Source organism: Wyeomyia smithii, chromosome 2 (assembly GCF_029784165.1).
Source record: "Wyeomyia smithii strain HCP4-BCI-WySm-NY-G18 chromosome 2, ASM2978416v1, whole genome shotgun sequence".
Lineage (NCBI taxonomy): Eukaryota > Metazoa > Arthropoda > Insecta > Diptera > Culicidae > Wyeomyia > Wyeomyia smithii.
This window is the reverse complement of record NC_073695.1, coordinates 97,875,139-97,891,345: the sequence shown is the minus strand read 5'-3', so window position 1 is coordinate 97,891,345 and position 16,207 is coordinate 97,875,139. Positions and strand designations below refer to the sequence as shown.

The 16,207-nt window shown below is 38.6% G+C and overlaps 1 protein-coding gene across 3 annotated transcripts in view; it reads right to left on the bottom strand.

Moving 5' to 3' along the window:
- LOC129723962 (protein alan shepard) overlaps positions 1-16,207 on the bottom strand; it is a 425,406-nt gene that overhangs the window by 25,576 nt on the left and 383,623 nt on the right. For all 3 annotated transcript variants that reach the window (XM_055678477.1, XM_055678476.1, XM_055678478.1), the window contains exons 6-8: positions 11,876-12,102; positions 3,156-3,214; positions 2,896-3,020 (exon numbers count right to left, since the gene is read on the bottom strand). In XM_055678477.1, the coding sequence (XP_055534452.1) occupies positions 2,896-3,020; positions 3,156-3,214; positions 11,876-12,102 (411 nt within the window). The remainder of the gene's footprint in view (positions 1-2,895; positions 3,021-3,155; positions 3,215-11,875; positions 12,103-16,207) is intronic.

Below are 16,207 nucleotides of genomic sequence, written 5' to 3'. Positions count from 1 at the left end.
TCCCTTTTGGGAGCATAACTGCCATGAACGCAAAGCTCTCTGTCTCCATTGTGATGGTCTATTGCTGCAGGATTAATGTCCTACTGTTGTGTGCGGATTGAAAACTGCGCCGGAAAAACGGCAACGAGAAAAAGAAAACAATAAAACATTAACTATATTCGACAGGCTTTTCCGGTGCTTTTCATAGAACCAACACCAGATGAGCCAAAAGTGCTTCCATTGGGCTTGAAAGCGGTTGCGAATCCTGAAAGATGGCATACGTTGCTACATGGTGCATTGCAGTCTGCGACAGGCTAGACTTCATAATAATAATAATAATGGAGTGCAAGAAATGCAATTAAACTTTCTGGTTGATTGTAGTTTTCCCTCTTGATTGGATTAAAAATTTATGCAATTATTATTCCACGACGCTAGGCTCGAGAGCTCGACTCCAGGGACAAAGTCGGCACATGAGCATGGGTACGTTTTGTCTTGTCTTGTAAGACATGCTGACAAAAGACCACAGACTGTGATGTGACTTTCAATATATAAGCATTGCTTTTCGCATAGAAAACTTTTTTAAAATTTAATTTAACTGAATAAAATAACAAAAAACTCTACGATATATGTATTATGCAAAGCTCTAGGACTTTAATAGGAGAGAAAAATGACACTCTGAGCTAGACTCTATGTAGGCCGAAACGTTAAACTGTGAATACTCTCACTTGCTTGCTATCTAAATGTATAATGTAGGTTATAGTAGTTTAGATAAATGTGGAACTAACTCTCCAAGCTAGATGGATGAAACTAAACTCGCTAGGCAACAAGGTAAAACCAACAAGATAACTGAACAGTACGAGACACACTCTTTGGGTTTATATGTTTGGAGGGATACCATATAAAAATAAGTTGGTTGAAGCATTGGGTGTTCGCGAGGATTCACTAAAAAGGAAACTCTATCGATAGAAAACGTTGGACGAATAAATATTGGTCTGCTCTAGAATCTAAGTGACTATTTTAATCTAGCTTCATTTCAAGGGATAATGGGCGGTGGTTGAAGGTTTTTCGGGAGCCTCATAGAGAAGGAAAGGAGAAAGTTGGGAGAGGCAAAAGGTTATAATAGATACGGACGGACGAATTTAACTTTGATTGTTACTTAAATAATAGTTGAAAAGTCTCGGGTAAATTATGGTCAGCGGTCAGCATTCGTTTTTTTTGTTGGTTGGTTGGGGTAATTTATGAATCAACAAGTTGCGGAGTGGTGATTGTGAGTTTTTTGGATTAGTCAGTGATATAGATTGTTATTCAGGTGCAATGGTTAGGCAATTGAGTTGAACGAGTTTTCTGAACCGAAATAAACCAGGGTTAGTGTTCGGAAAATAGTTGATTTTGTTGGTTTTCACATGGCTGAAATGATACTGGTTGCAATAGAAGGAATTTATTTGGGTTCAGGAAGAAAGAAGGGAATGGTAAAGGAGGAAAATTCAGTTGATTTTTTTAAATACCAATTGAGTTTGTGATGTGAAAACCAGAACACAGTCGAAACATTTTTATTGTAAAAAATAAATTTTTAACGTTGTACCGCTTTAATTTTGTAAAGAGTTTGTTTTCCAGGAAAAGTTTGAAAGATAAAATTTGTGTTGATTTGGAGTTCACGTGACAAGCAAATTTTATGTCGTTAGCGTAAACTTACGCCTTTTAAACGAGTAAAAGGTTGTAAGCACAAGCATAATGGTGTAAGATTAATCAATAAGGGTTTCGTTCTAGATTGATAGTTGGGAAAACTTGCAGGGTATATTTTTTCGTCAAATTCTGCTGCCTAAATAGAGTTGCAATTACGAAAACTAAAGCAAACACACTTTAATATCAACACCTCGCCATAATGTGTAGAGTAGTGCTCAAACATCTGGCATGAGCATCCTACAAAGCAGAGTTGTTGAAAACTGCTCTTTTTGTGCGGATATTAAAATAAAAGACACACAGAGAGTATGCTTGTTGAAAAGAGCACCTGCAATTCTGCTCCAACTTTTTTCCATCATCTTATATTTTCATATTTAATTCATTTAACACCATGTACCGCACCACTAGGGGTGCTCGCTTGCACTCAATCCCATGCGCCAAAGTTACCGCGGAGGGTTAGTGCGGGTTTGGTTTCTGTGAAGAGCTATGGAAACTCTTTTGTGTGCTCGTTAAGTACTCGAGATTTGTTTCTTCTAGCAGGATATAATTATGTAATTATTTCCATAAGCTCAAACAAAAGTCCAGAAGGGGTTTCACAGAGTGTTTGAAGATTCATTTAAGATAAGCGATACAATTAAACCTGCAATGGGATAGCAATCTAGGCTGTAGGCTGTAGGACTCAAATATTCCTTTGGATAGTCTAAAGAAATTTTTCGAATGGCAATCTGAACTTCACACACAAAAAAAGTAAATATGATGAATCGTTGTTTGTAGGGATAGTAGTTTTGTTGTAGTCCAGACTATGTGAGAGATAAAACAAAAAGATCCGACTGAAAATCAAAGAATTACTTTACGGAATTACTGTTTTGAGCCACTTCAATATGTCAACTGATGGAAGAATTGAATAAAAGATTGCTTCTTTTTAATTCACTATTTATATTGCAAATCTGAGATGAAGACTTATGGAAAAACATAAGTGTGCACATCATGATATGCAAAGTTGAACTAAAAGGAAAACTACTCGCTTTATTTCAATTCCTCCAAAAAATCGAACCCAAAAAAATGAATACAAAAATAACTTCAGTAGGAGTCGAAATTAGGTGGATAGTGAAGAGAAAGAAAAGAAAATAAACCGAAACAGGTGAGGTGGACAGAGGGATTTATGTTGCACAGGAAGATTCGGATGGTGAGAGGTGTTGTGAGGGGTAAGTATTACTTGCATGCAAACAAACGTACAATGGCCGGCCTATGTAGCACCCAGATACCCACTTTGGCCATCTGAGCTTGAATGCCCTTCGCTTGGAGACCTTTGACTGCACCCTCGGCACACGCCGGTGATTCGAAGTCAACAAATCCGTAACCTAAACAGAAAATGGAATGGTGCGGGGCATCGTATGCAGTCGGCGTTTGTGCGTTGGATCGAAAAAGAAAGAGAGAAAGAACCGGTGAATGGTTCGTTAATTGATTGGGGTAACCGGCCCTGGTCGTGGGCTTACCTTTACATTTGTTTGTTGTTTTATCTAGTATTGCCTTAGTGGAGATGATAGTACCGTATCTGAAAAAAAAGAAGAAAATGGAAGAAGCTGATTAGACTTCACTTGTGTCAATATTTTTGTTTATACACACTAAATAACTTCACTATATAATTTGGAAGTCGTTGATCAGTAAGAAAGATGAACACAATGAATGGGTGAGAGACTTTGGGACAAGTTATCGAATTTTAAATAATGATAACACTGGTCGGCAAAGCGAAGAAAAAAGTTGTTCTAAAGCTCAAAATAGTTGCCCTAAAAAGATTGCATCTTTTCAACCATTACTGTGAACTTTGGTGCCTCTAGTGTATGCCGAAGTACGTCAAAAGTACGCAGAGAAATCTCGCTCGCCGGGTTCGTCGCTTCAACGTTAGCTTATGAGAAAACTAATTTAAGTCTCTGAACAAGTTATTTATAATGATATACACAATAACTAGCATCGAATACACTATGTTTCATTAGGATGGTTCATTTATTCGGCATAGGGTGGTTCATAATATTGTGAAAAATGAGTATAAAATAAAAAAAAGCACTTCGGTTCGTTTGATTGGTGTGACGTCTTCGACAAAGTTGTAGATAATAATTCTGTCTTTCCAATAAAATTACACTTAAAAAATTATTCATTCAAAAGTTAGGAGAAAGATTAAAAATTAATTATTCAAAAGGGCTCATTTTTTAAAAACTTGATTTTTTAAATAAAACCTACGAAAGATTACCAAAACAATGAAACCAGTCCGATCATGTAGAAATTAAGAAAAATATGTTATCGTTTTTTGAAAAAAAAAAATAAAATTTTTTGAAAAAAAATTTTTTTTTAAATTATTTTTTTTTTTAAAGGCATATTTTTTTTGGAAGGACAAAATATTATCTACAACTTTGCCGAAGGCACTATGCCGTTTCGACTGTAGACAGATTTTTAATTTCCAATAGAGCACTCTATGAGGAATCAAGAATACTTCTACAGTCAAAACGGTTTATTTGATTGGCATAGTGTATCTGGCAAAGTTGTAAATAATAACTTCGTTCCTCAAAAAAATGTACCCTGTGAAAAAAATAATAAATTTAAAAAATATAACTTTTTTTTCTGATTTCTCCATGGCCGGTTTCGTTGTTCAGGTAAACTTTCGTAGTTTTTATAAAAAAAAATCAGTTTGTTTAAATGGGCTGTTTTCGATAATTAATTTAATTGATTGTAATCATCAATACCTATCCGAAATAGCATTTTTCAATAGCTTTTCAAAAATGAGTTGTGTTTCAATAAATTAAACCAATAGTACAAAATGGCATCTCTCGCCTATAAAAACGTCTATGCAAAGTTTCGGCCAATGGGCACGTTCACGTTCTCATGATGTAAACTTGACGGAAATTGTATGGTCGACGTGTCAAAACGACGCAAACCCAGAAACAACGAGTCAATTGTATTGCGTATCTGATTAAGATCCCTATACTCTCATTATCACTGAATATCATCGATACATTTTTTTGTCCGATTATATAAGCCAGAGCACTGTGTGTTCAGTCAAGTGTTGGCAAAGGACATTATTGTGGTAAATAAAACGAATAAATTATCTGGTACAAATTCGAAAGACGAGTGCAAGCGTCTTAGAGAGTAGATTTTTCAAACAAATTAATATAACATATTCCATCAGTTTCCACCGTTTCATTTAAAAGTTTAAGACACTCGGAATCGAAAACATTTTTCAAATATTAAAATTCCATGTACCTCCTATGTGTGCAAATGAAATGAAAGCATTCAACATTTTCCACGAGACACAATCTTAATTTTGGTTGAGTTAATTTTCGTTTTGCCCAGAGTAGTTTGATATATTTTGTAAATTTGTTTTGTAATATCTTACCATTTTACTTATAATTTTTCCAATTCAACATTGCCAGCCTAACGACAATGATATAACAAATATTATATTTTCAGGAATTTTTCGATTGGTATTCAGTGAAAAGTGATTTTTTTCATTTTATACTCATTTTTACACAATATTATGAACCACCCTATGCCGAATAAATGAACCACCCTAATGAAACATAATGTATATCGATGCTAGTTATAGTGTATTACATTATACAAGCAATTTCGAAAGACTAGTGATCAATTTCAAAAGATAAATTCTAAACATTTTGAACTCCGCCTTCTACAATTGAAAAAACGAGTCCCAGAGAGTAAATTTTTGCAAAAAAAAATTTTTCCAGATGACACAAATTCTCGACGTTTCATGCGTTTTTAAGTCATTTGGCATCAAAAAATTTTTTCGTAAAACCGAAATTTCACGTAAACCCTTGGGTGATTTTTCACTTTTCAAAAAATCCAAACTTCAATCGCTTTGCGCCACCCTATTTTAAGTCTGATTGAGCTGAAATTTTGCACAGGGTGTTTCTTCGAGCAGGTGAACATTTGGGGTTTTTTTTTAAATTTTCTGGTCACTTTTTTTCCATACGATGATTGGCGCCCTAGTAATCAGTACTGTTCAATATTTTGGAAAAAGTTGAAAAAAATCGAACACAATTACCGAGCTACTTATCGGAGATTTAGCTGTAGTGTTGCGCACAATAGTCTTACTACTTTTTCCAGGATATACCAACTGCAATAGTCCTTGCTTCAATTTGACGCACAGAATACAATTACAATCAGACTTCAGATGTTTAGTTTAAACCTTCGGAGACGATGAAGCCTGATATTCTCAGTAACATGATATCCGATTTGAACTAATTCAGTGTCAAATGAAGGATTTACATCCAGGCTTCGTTTTGCTCATATTGATCTTAAAGAGAAAACAATTCTAGCCCCCCCCCCCACCTCTCAATAGCTAAGTAAGTTCACATTCAATATGTATTAAACCATTTGCTGTTGAGAGAACGAAGAGGTTTATTTTCTCTAGCGAATAAACGTTCTTAATTTGACCGAGCATAAGTCCAGTGAAACTCTTGTACACTGCTCAGTGAACATCTGAGAATTACGTCACTGCTCTCATCGCCCTGGGACGTGACAAATATAGGGTAAAATCGAACGAATAGGAAGAGAAACATATTATCTGTAAATTCGCCGAAGACACTATACTATACATGCGCAGTCTTCCTCAAATTGTGTGCAAATTTTTGCCTGTGGATCGCATTTTTTAAAATTGCGGTAGATTTTTCTCAGATATCAAGAAAAAAAATTCCGGTTTTCAGACATCTTTCAAAAGTATATGGAACCTCTGGTCCAAACTCGTACTCGTACGATAAAAAACCGGTTTTGTTTTATTTTGGGGCCCTCACAATCGTAAATCCGGCTCTGGAACTATGTCCTTACGGTCAAGTTAGGAAAGAGAGGAGGGAGTGTTACAATCGTTGTTACCAGAGACCGGGATCACCTCTGCATCTCTAACGACTGTTACGGAAAGGAAATTCTTTGCCACCGTGGTAAGTAATGGATTTTTTTATATTTCTACCCTTCCGCTGACGCTTACCTAACTCTATTGCTTTTCTTTACCGAACCTCGTTAGTTACCTTGCCCAGTATCGGCAATTACCATTGTTTCATGTGTCTGACTTTTTTTTTATCAAAACGGGATGATGGGAGGAGCCTAAGAATAAACCCATGCGTAAAAACCCCTCTCACACCGAGCGGTCTGATTCTACTAAGATTCGATCTCATGACCGTTTACAAGCAGGCAAGTTTACAGTTTTAAGCGGACTCTGTAACCTTGAGGCTACGAGTTTTCTTCTAAGTTTATTTAGAAAAATCAACTTTTTTAAAATGTCTTCGTCAGAAATGTTCAGTTGATTCCTAAAACCATATTGATACATGATATTTGTAGAAAATTCTCCTTGGAAAAACTCGTCTCAAGGCACCAGGTGTCTTCGAAAAAGTGGTTTGATGGGTATAGTGCCAGAATCTGCGCAGCTACATGGCCAGCAGTTTACTACGTGACCCTCGGAACACCTGGAACCGTTCGTAGCTCCCTACGATCTTTAGAACAGTTTGTCTCAGAAACATTTCCTCAAATATCATGTATCATGTCATATATCATATCATGTATCATGTCATATATCATATCATGTATCAAATATCATGTATTATATCATGTATCATATCATGTAAATATCATGTATCATAAGAGTCAATTTTTGAAAAAGTTGACTTTCTCATATAAAATCTTCGGAAACTTGAAACTGGCACAAAAGCAGGGACCCTTAAGAGATTATTGAAAAAATAACGCCATCACTTTTTCTCCAAAAAACCGTGTCCCAGTCTAGTGTATATAAATTGGGGTTGGACAAAAAATAAATAATAGTTCCAAAGTAGGGTAAGGAACGGCTTATGCAGTGCACAGTGGTCCAATAAGGTTGGTCCAAAAAGTGGAACTTAATTTCATAGCACCTTTCACCTTCATCCTAGCTTGATAGTGTCTTCGGAACAATTGTTTGCATGAATGACCCGCATTATAGCAAATTGTCAAAAATTTTGAAAAGTTTACTATACTAAAAATAAAAAAAAATAACTTTCTGTGTTAAGATATAGAGGAATGGTTTATTCAGAAAAATTATAGATGATTCAAAAATATGAAACTTTGTTGAAAAAATTAAAATCCTATCTTTTTTCGGTACAAAGTTATGAAGTATATTATTTGGAACTTACTTTAAGGTAAATTTTTATACTTGACTTTCGTTAGTTGCATTTTACACGAAAGTGTTGTTGGGAGGATTTGTTAGGGCACTCAAAACACACATTTTTGCCAAAGACCATATATATCCAGGATTTTTTTTTTCTTAAAAAGTCATATCATATTTTAGCTTATTTTTTCGATAACTTCAAGAACGTATAGGTTAAAAAGGGGCAATGGAATCATGATGTTAATATTTTTCCTTGAAGTTGGGCTGAAGTACTATAAACTTTTTTAGCTTCCATTTGTCCCAATCCACCCATATTAGAGTACGGCGAGAATATGTCATAGTAGATGTTCATGTATCAAAATTACTAACTTTTTTATGTTATGGTTTATTCGGCAAAGTTTTAGAACGTACAAAAATATAAAACTTTGCTGAACAAACAAAATTCCTTTCTTCATTGGGTACAGAATTACAGAATACACTAAAGTCGCTTTTTAAGCGGGGGATACGTGCCGCGTAAAAAAACCGCGTAAAAACCGCGTAAATTCCTGAATCCGCGTAAAACGCGTAATTCCGGAATCCGGAATCTGGACTCTGGACATTACTTTGATTCCGGAAATTTCCATGTTAGGTGGCATGGTTCTCAAAATGGCGCGTGGGGTCCATTTCAGGACCGTAGCCGAGCGGAACAAGAATGGTGAATCACTCTAGTGAGCATACACAGAAGTACACCGCAGTGCGCTTGACTGAGATTATACAACAGAGACAACTTGATTTTTTTCGCAGAAGGATGTGATGCTAAGTGGAGCCTGGATTTATTTTTTAAGTTTCGAGATGCAAAGCAAATTTGACAAAAAAACGCAATCTACTTTCCTACCAAGATGCTCCCCCATATGATATATGCTTAGGAGACTTGCAGTAGAGGCACTTACACACAGTTATGTGCGTAATGTCTTTTCGTTTGAGAAAGCTCACCTTAGTTTATTATCTCTCAGGAGTGACGTGAAAAATATCCTTCTACACGTAATGCTCTGAGAAGAAAAGTCAAACAAGCAGGGCGTTTTTCCGGAAATAGTCTAATTGGATGGTATTCGGTCATTTCAAGCCGTTTTTTAGAAGCCTGAAGTCACCATAAGCAAAGCCTCGGGTGCTACATTCCGCAGCCAACTGATTAGTATACAGGACAACTGCGGGGCTAGCGCTACGATCCTACTGACACTAACAGTCTCTTCCGAGCTGAGACTCGAATCTACGACGACTGGCTTGTTAGGCCAGCATCGTACCTCGAGACCATCTAGGAGATGCCTGAAGTCACCATATTGGATTTAAAAATGCTTCTGGTGTCGATTTCCGGTTAATAGATATCATACCGGTTCCGAAAATGTCTATATTGTATTGTATTTGACCTTGTTTTCAGCTCTGATTGGTCAAACCTTAAACCCCTAAACCGAGGCTCTACATTTTTCAATAGTTCAATACTATGGTTATTGCAAGAATGAAGGAAATCCGTTGCGAATTAACTGAGTTATGACTATTTAAAATTGGTTATTTTTCGTGACGTTTGCGAAGGTTTTTGTATTTCAATTTGCAACCCTATTCTAACATGTTGCCGTTAGACATACATCTACGTCAAAAAGTCACTCAAAAACACACTTGTATTTTTCAAGTATGCCATCTCTCATTTTATTTTAATCTTGAGGTGCACAAGCTGTAAGCTTATTTCATGCAATTTCCTCTTTTCTTCCAGTTGCAGTTATGGCCAAAATTTGCAGATAATTTGAAGTAAATTTTTTACCAGACATAAAAGGAAGAGTGGAATTTTCTTGAATTTCACTGGAACTAAACTTGAAATACCTCGAAAACGGTTGTTTTAAGGAATTTTATCATTAAAAGATAAAATTTGGAATAACCGGTAACATTTAATAATAACACCGAAATGATCAGAATATCGTTTGAAAGTTTCAAAATTATTTATATTCAACCAGTTTAAAGTTTAATACATAATATGAAAAATTGCAAAGAAGGTTTGCTGGGACTGATTTTTTAGCATTAATCTCTATAAAAGTATTTTCCGAGTGCATAATTTATACAAATCTTTATTACTAATAGTTGCTTGAACATAATCTAAGGAAGTTTTTTTTCCTTAACCTAAGGTTTTCGAGATAAAACTTGCAGCGTATGCAAAGTAAGATCAGAATTGATCATGGTGAGTCTAATCGAAGTTGCAAAACTAAATAAATATTCCAAAATTAGTTTGCGAAAAACGACATTTATATAAATACTTATTATTTGCTTCGGGTGGTAGATGATTTTTACGCGCGTCAATTTCATAGATTCGCGGTGTTTCAAAAAAAGAAAAATAATCATCTCGCGCCTTCGTAATGATCTAACGTCGTGCGCAACATCGTTCGTTTCCGTCATTTACCATGGTTACACAACCCTTTCTTTCCGTTGCAGTTGTGGAGATGCAGCGGTAAACCCGGTCTCCGACAACAATGACTACAATGTCCGTTAGGACGTGACTGGCGCTGTTATCGATCTATACAAAGCGGAAGCTACTGAATTGTTGTACATTAAAAATGGTAAACAAATCCCAAGTTGCCATATATGTGGTTCTCTGTGCAACTTTTATAGCTCGGATCCATCACGGAGGAGCAACTACGAAATGTGCGGTCGTTCAAGCTCAAGTAATGCTACAAAATAATGAAAATCTGTTAAGAAAGTAACATAATAAGACAACTTCAAAATTTAAAATGAAGTTTGCATAACACAACTTCACAACTAATTGATGATTTGTCCCAATATTCCTATGAGAAGCCCGTCTCTTTCATTTCAAAGACGCTGCTACACAGGTGAATAATTGCGAATTGTAATTTTTGTTTGAAACATTGTTCAATGGTGATGAAGGGGCATCCCGATCGTAATAATAGCCTGCATTAATATGTCTTCCATGTCCGACATATTTATTCACCTCATTTAGTTCATTCGTACGCTAGAGCTGGCTAAAATTACAGCTATCGAGGCATAGAGTAAGGAGCAAGCAATAAAACCACGAAGATGACGAAACGACAGCAGAATACCTAAGCAGACGCGCGAAATGTCGTCGCCCTGGCAGGGGTGCTATCGTGATGACCATCGTGTCATGGGGGTGATCAATTTTCCGCACCGCGATGAGGCATCAGCTTAGAAATGGTCGCAACTGACGAGAAATGAAGGATGCTTTTGCTGTTGGAGAATGTGCAGGCGTTAAATTTGTTCGCTCGCTTGGTCTTTCAGAATCAAATCGATGTGCTCGGCACAGTGCTGGTAGGTGAAAAAACTGAAGGCTCAGTCTCGCCATTCCAATTGGTTGGCCGCTGCGGCCGTAGGATGGTGTATAAATCATTTCCATTTATCGGCCCACAATGAAGAGTGATGGGTTCTTTATGGAACGATTTTCGTACCGACGCTACCGGGCTCAACCGCGCAGAATATGCGGAAAATGGGAGCTGATACGCCGGGGAGCGTAACGACTAGGCGTGCACTGGGCTCGATTCTTCTACTAGACGCTAGACGCGAAAATCATATCAACATCGGTGTTTAAGGCGATTTCTATGTGAATGGGAGATTGATTGCGGGATTAATAATTGTCTGGTGGCTAGGGAAACGAAATGAACCAGGCGATGATGGAATAACAGCGACGGAGCTTACGCTTAACAATGGTACGGTAAATAACTTGTACCGTAGTTGTGACACATTGAAGCAATAGAGTTGTGCGACGAGAAGGGAAGGAATTTGTGTGTAAATTCATTCTATGCCTGCTGGAAGCGATGAACTTCGTAGGATTCAAATGTCAATAATTGTTTGTTAATTGTGGCTCAGAGTATGATTTCGTTGCTTTGATTGCAGTGATGTTGTTGTTGAAACGTCAGATGGGAAATAGGAAATGAATCTTGAGGCTACGAAAAGCAAGGCAAAGACTTTAACTTAATTTAAGTGACGACTTTTTGATAGTCAAAAAAAAAAATTAAAGTCACCAAGTTATAACGGTTGGTTCTGATGGAGACGCATCTCGCGTATTAGGGAGCTATCAATACTCACTGTGCACACATATTGATCAGATCCTTGTCGGTCGTACCCTGCTGCAGTCCGCGAATGTAGAGGTTCGTCTTGGACAGCTGCTCCGTCTGTTGTGGCGTATTACTGGGGCCCATCGTGTTGTTATTACTCAGACTCGTACTCAGTGTGCCACTCTGCGAGCCGGTGTTGGATGAACTGCTGGAGTTGGTGTTGCTGGGTGATGCCGCTGTCGGTACCCGTTGGCCGTACTGAAAGCAAACAGAGACCCATCATGAGATTACAAGGCTAATTTTCTATATTGAAAACTAAGAACGACTACAAAAAAAAAAACAAGCACTTTTCTATATCGGTTCAATCTCGAAGCGTTAATAAGAATCTTTGCTGAGTTTTTTAATATTGAGTAATGAGTAATTTAAAATTAAATTTTAATTAAACTTAGAGGCACTGGCGGCAAATTATCCTACGAAGTTAGATCCGGTAACACATCAATGCTCGGAAAATTTGCTCTACCAGCTTTTCAGTCCAATGAATGTATATCACGTTTATCAGCATCAGCCGTAGGCACCAAATGATTCAGAAAATTTTTCGTTTTTTTTTTCTTCATCTATAATTTATTTGACACGGCACAAATACAATTTAATGTTTAACGGCGCCAATTATATCTGGTAGCTTACTTTCTAAAGTATCTTAATACCTAAAAGCAAATTTTTTATCCTCGCTGCCGACTACGAGCTGAAACTAAATCTAACTTAAAGCTAGAATGTTTTGCATTAAAAGCACTGATTTGTTGTTTGATGGTTTTCCATCGCCATAGGTAAGCAGCATATTGAATATGTTCCGCTGCTGGGCCAAGATATTACGGACTGGCATATTGGGTTGTCTCCCTCGGGACCTGAGAGTATCGTGCGGGTCTAGTTGCTGTTTCCGGATCCGGGGTCTTAACGTGTTCTTGTCGTTTGGTTGGATGTAGGCGGAAGGGAATAGGATTAAACTGGGGCGTGGATGGATTTCAGGAAAACGTATATAAGGGACATGTAGGATAGGTCACGGCTCGCCAAGACATCACGAACAGGAACAGCCGGTTGCCTACTTTCGGCCTGCAGGGAAGCTATTAATTTAGACCTGGCGTCACGGTGTACAGGGCATGACCAAACCACATGCTCTATGTCGTGATAACCCTCACCACAGGCACAGATACCACTTTCCCCGAGCCCAACACGACGGAGATGCGCGTCAAATCTATAGTGATTGGACATAAGCCGGGACATCACGCAAATGAAATCCCGACCTACATCCAACCCCTTGAACCACGGGTTCGTCGATACTTTGGGGATTATGGAATGTAACCACCTTCCCAATTCCCCTCTGGTCCAAGCATTTTGCCAACTGATGATCGTATTCTGACGTACAAATGAGAAAAATTCATTAAAGGCAATTGGTCTTTCATAAATTCCACCGTTTGTTGCGCCCACCTTAGCCAAAGAGTCCGCTTTCTCATTGCCCGGTATCGAGCAGTGAGAAGGGACCCACGCTAAGGTAATCTGAGTAGATTTTTCGGATAAAGCACTCAGATGTTCCCGTATTTTCCCCAGGAAATACGGAGAGTGCTTAACATCTTTCATCGATCGGAGAGCCTCAATGGAACTGAGACTGTCCGTAAAGATGAAATAATGATCCGTGGGCATTTTTTCGATAATCCCTAGGGTGTACTTAATTGCAGCCAATTCTGCGACGTAAACAGAAGCAGGATTATCGAGCTTATGGGAGACGGTTAAATTGTTATTGAAAATACCGAAGCCAGTGAGCCCATCAAGAAGTGATCCGTCAGTGTAGAACATATTGTTGCAGTTGATGTTTCGATATTTATTGGAAAAAAAATTGGGGATCTGCTGCACGCGTAAATGATCCGGGATTCCACGAGTTTCTTCTATCATGGATGTATCGAAAAACACAGTAGAATCAGAAGTATTTGATAAGTCGACACGATTTGGAATATTCGAAGAAGGGTTAATATTTTGGGACATGTGATGGAAATACAATGTCATAAAACGGGTTTGAGAATTAAGTTCGATTAACCTTTCAAAATTTTCAATCACGGGACGGTTCAAGACCTCACATTTGATAGGAATACGAGAAGACAGGCTCCAAAAGCGGTTTTTCAATGGTAGTACTCCAGCTAAGACCTCCAAACTCATCGTATGGGTCGATTGCATGCAACCTAAGGCGATACGCAAACAACGATATTGTATTCGCTCCAGTTTGATCAAATGTGTGTTTGCTGCGGAGCGGAAGCAGAAACACCCGTACTCAATAACAGACAATATCGTTGTTTGGTAAAGCCTTATAAGGTCTCCTGGATGGGCTCCCCACCATTGTCCGGTTATTGTACGAAGAAAATTTACTCTTTGTTAACATTTTTTCATCAGATACCTCACGTGACAACCCCAGGTGCCTTTAGAGTCGAACCAGACACCAAGATATTTGTGTACCAAAACCTGAGAAATCGTTTTACCCATTAATTGTGTTTGAAGCTGAGCAGGTTCATGCTTCCTAGAAAAAACTACTATCTCAGTCTTCTCCGGAGAGAATTCGATACCTAGCTGTAAAGCCCAAGCAGACAAATTGTCCAAGGTATCTGGCAATGGTCCTTGCAAATCGGCAGCTTTGGCTCCTGTAACAGAGATTACACTGACGTCTGCAAGTTGTCTTATCGTGCATGAATTTGCCAGACATTCGTCGATGTCATTTACATAAAAGTTGTAAAGAAGGGGGCTTAAACATGAGCCCTGGGGAAGACCCATGTAGCTAATGCGAAAAGTTGCCAAATCGCCGTGGGTAAAATGCATGTGCTTTTCGGACAACAAATTGTGCAAAAAATTGTTTAAAATTGGAGAAAATCCTTGTCGGTGAAGTTTGCCCGAAAGAATGTCAATAGAAACGGAATCAAAAGCCCCCTTAATGTCCAAGAACGCAGACGCCATTTGTTCTTTGCGAGCATACGCCAGCTGAATATCTGTTGAAAGCAGCGCAAGACAATCATTCGTCCCTTTGGCACGGCGGAAGCTAAATTGAGTATCCGATAGTAGGCCATTTGATTCGACCCAATGGTCTAAACGACGGAGTATCATTTTTTCCATCAATTTCCGGATACAGGATAGCATTGCAATCGGCCTATAAGAGTTGTGATCAGAAGCTGGTTTCCCTGGTTTTTGGATGGCGATCACCTTCACTTGCCTTCAATCCTGCGGTACAATGTTTTGCTCCAGGAACTTATTGAACAAGTTCAACAAGCGCCTCTTGGCATTGTCCGGTAGATTCTTCAACAAGTTGAATTTGATTCTATCTAACCCAGGCGCGTTATTGTTACAGGACAGGAGGGCAACTGAAAATTCTGCCATCGTAAAAGGTGATTCTATCGCGTCGTGACCCGGAGACGTATCGCGAACAATGTTTTGCTTAGGAACAGAGTCCGGACATACTTTCCTGGCAAAATCAAATCCACCGACTTGAAGACTCCTCGCTTTCGTTGGCCGTTACGCGATTCCGCATTCTTCGGGCTGTGTTCCAAAGAGTGCTCATCGATGTCTCCTTCGACGTCTCGTTCACAAACCGACGCCAATATCCGCGTTTCTTTGCTTTAGCCAGGCTTTTAAGCTTGGTATTAAGCTCCGAATACCGTATATAGTCGTCGGGTATACCTCCCTTCTGGTAGGCCAAAAACGCGTCGGATCTTTGCGTGTAGACATCGGAGCACTCTTGGTCCCACCACGGAGTGGGAGGCCGTTTTTTAATCGTTACGCCGGGATATTACTTCGTTTGGGCTTGCAACGCGGCGTCGAGAATCAAGCCCGCGAGGAAGTTGTATTCTTCAAAGGGTGGATGATGTTGAATCGAATCGACCGCTTTTGAAATCATTTCCTCGTATAACTTCCAATCGCCATTCCGTGTGAGGTCATACGGAATGTCAACTGGTCGCATGCGAGTTGACCCGTTATCAATTGAAATAAGAATAGGCAAATGGTCGCTACCGTGAGGATCGAGGATTACCTTCCATGTGCAATCCAACCGTAGCGACGTCGAACATAAGCATAGATCCAAAGCGCTTGGGCGCGCTGGAGGTTTCGGAATACATGTCATTTCGCCGTTGTTTAAAATAGTCATGTCGAAGTCATCGCATAGGTTATAGATTAAAGAGGAGCGGTTATCATTGTAAGAGGAACCCCAAGCCACGCCATGAGAGTTGAAGACTCCCAAAATCAAACGTGGCGAAGGAAGAAGTTCTATTGAATCAAAGAGCAGCCGTTGCCCAACCTGTGCTCTGGGAGGAATATATATTGAGGCAATACAAAGCTC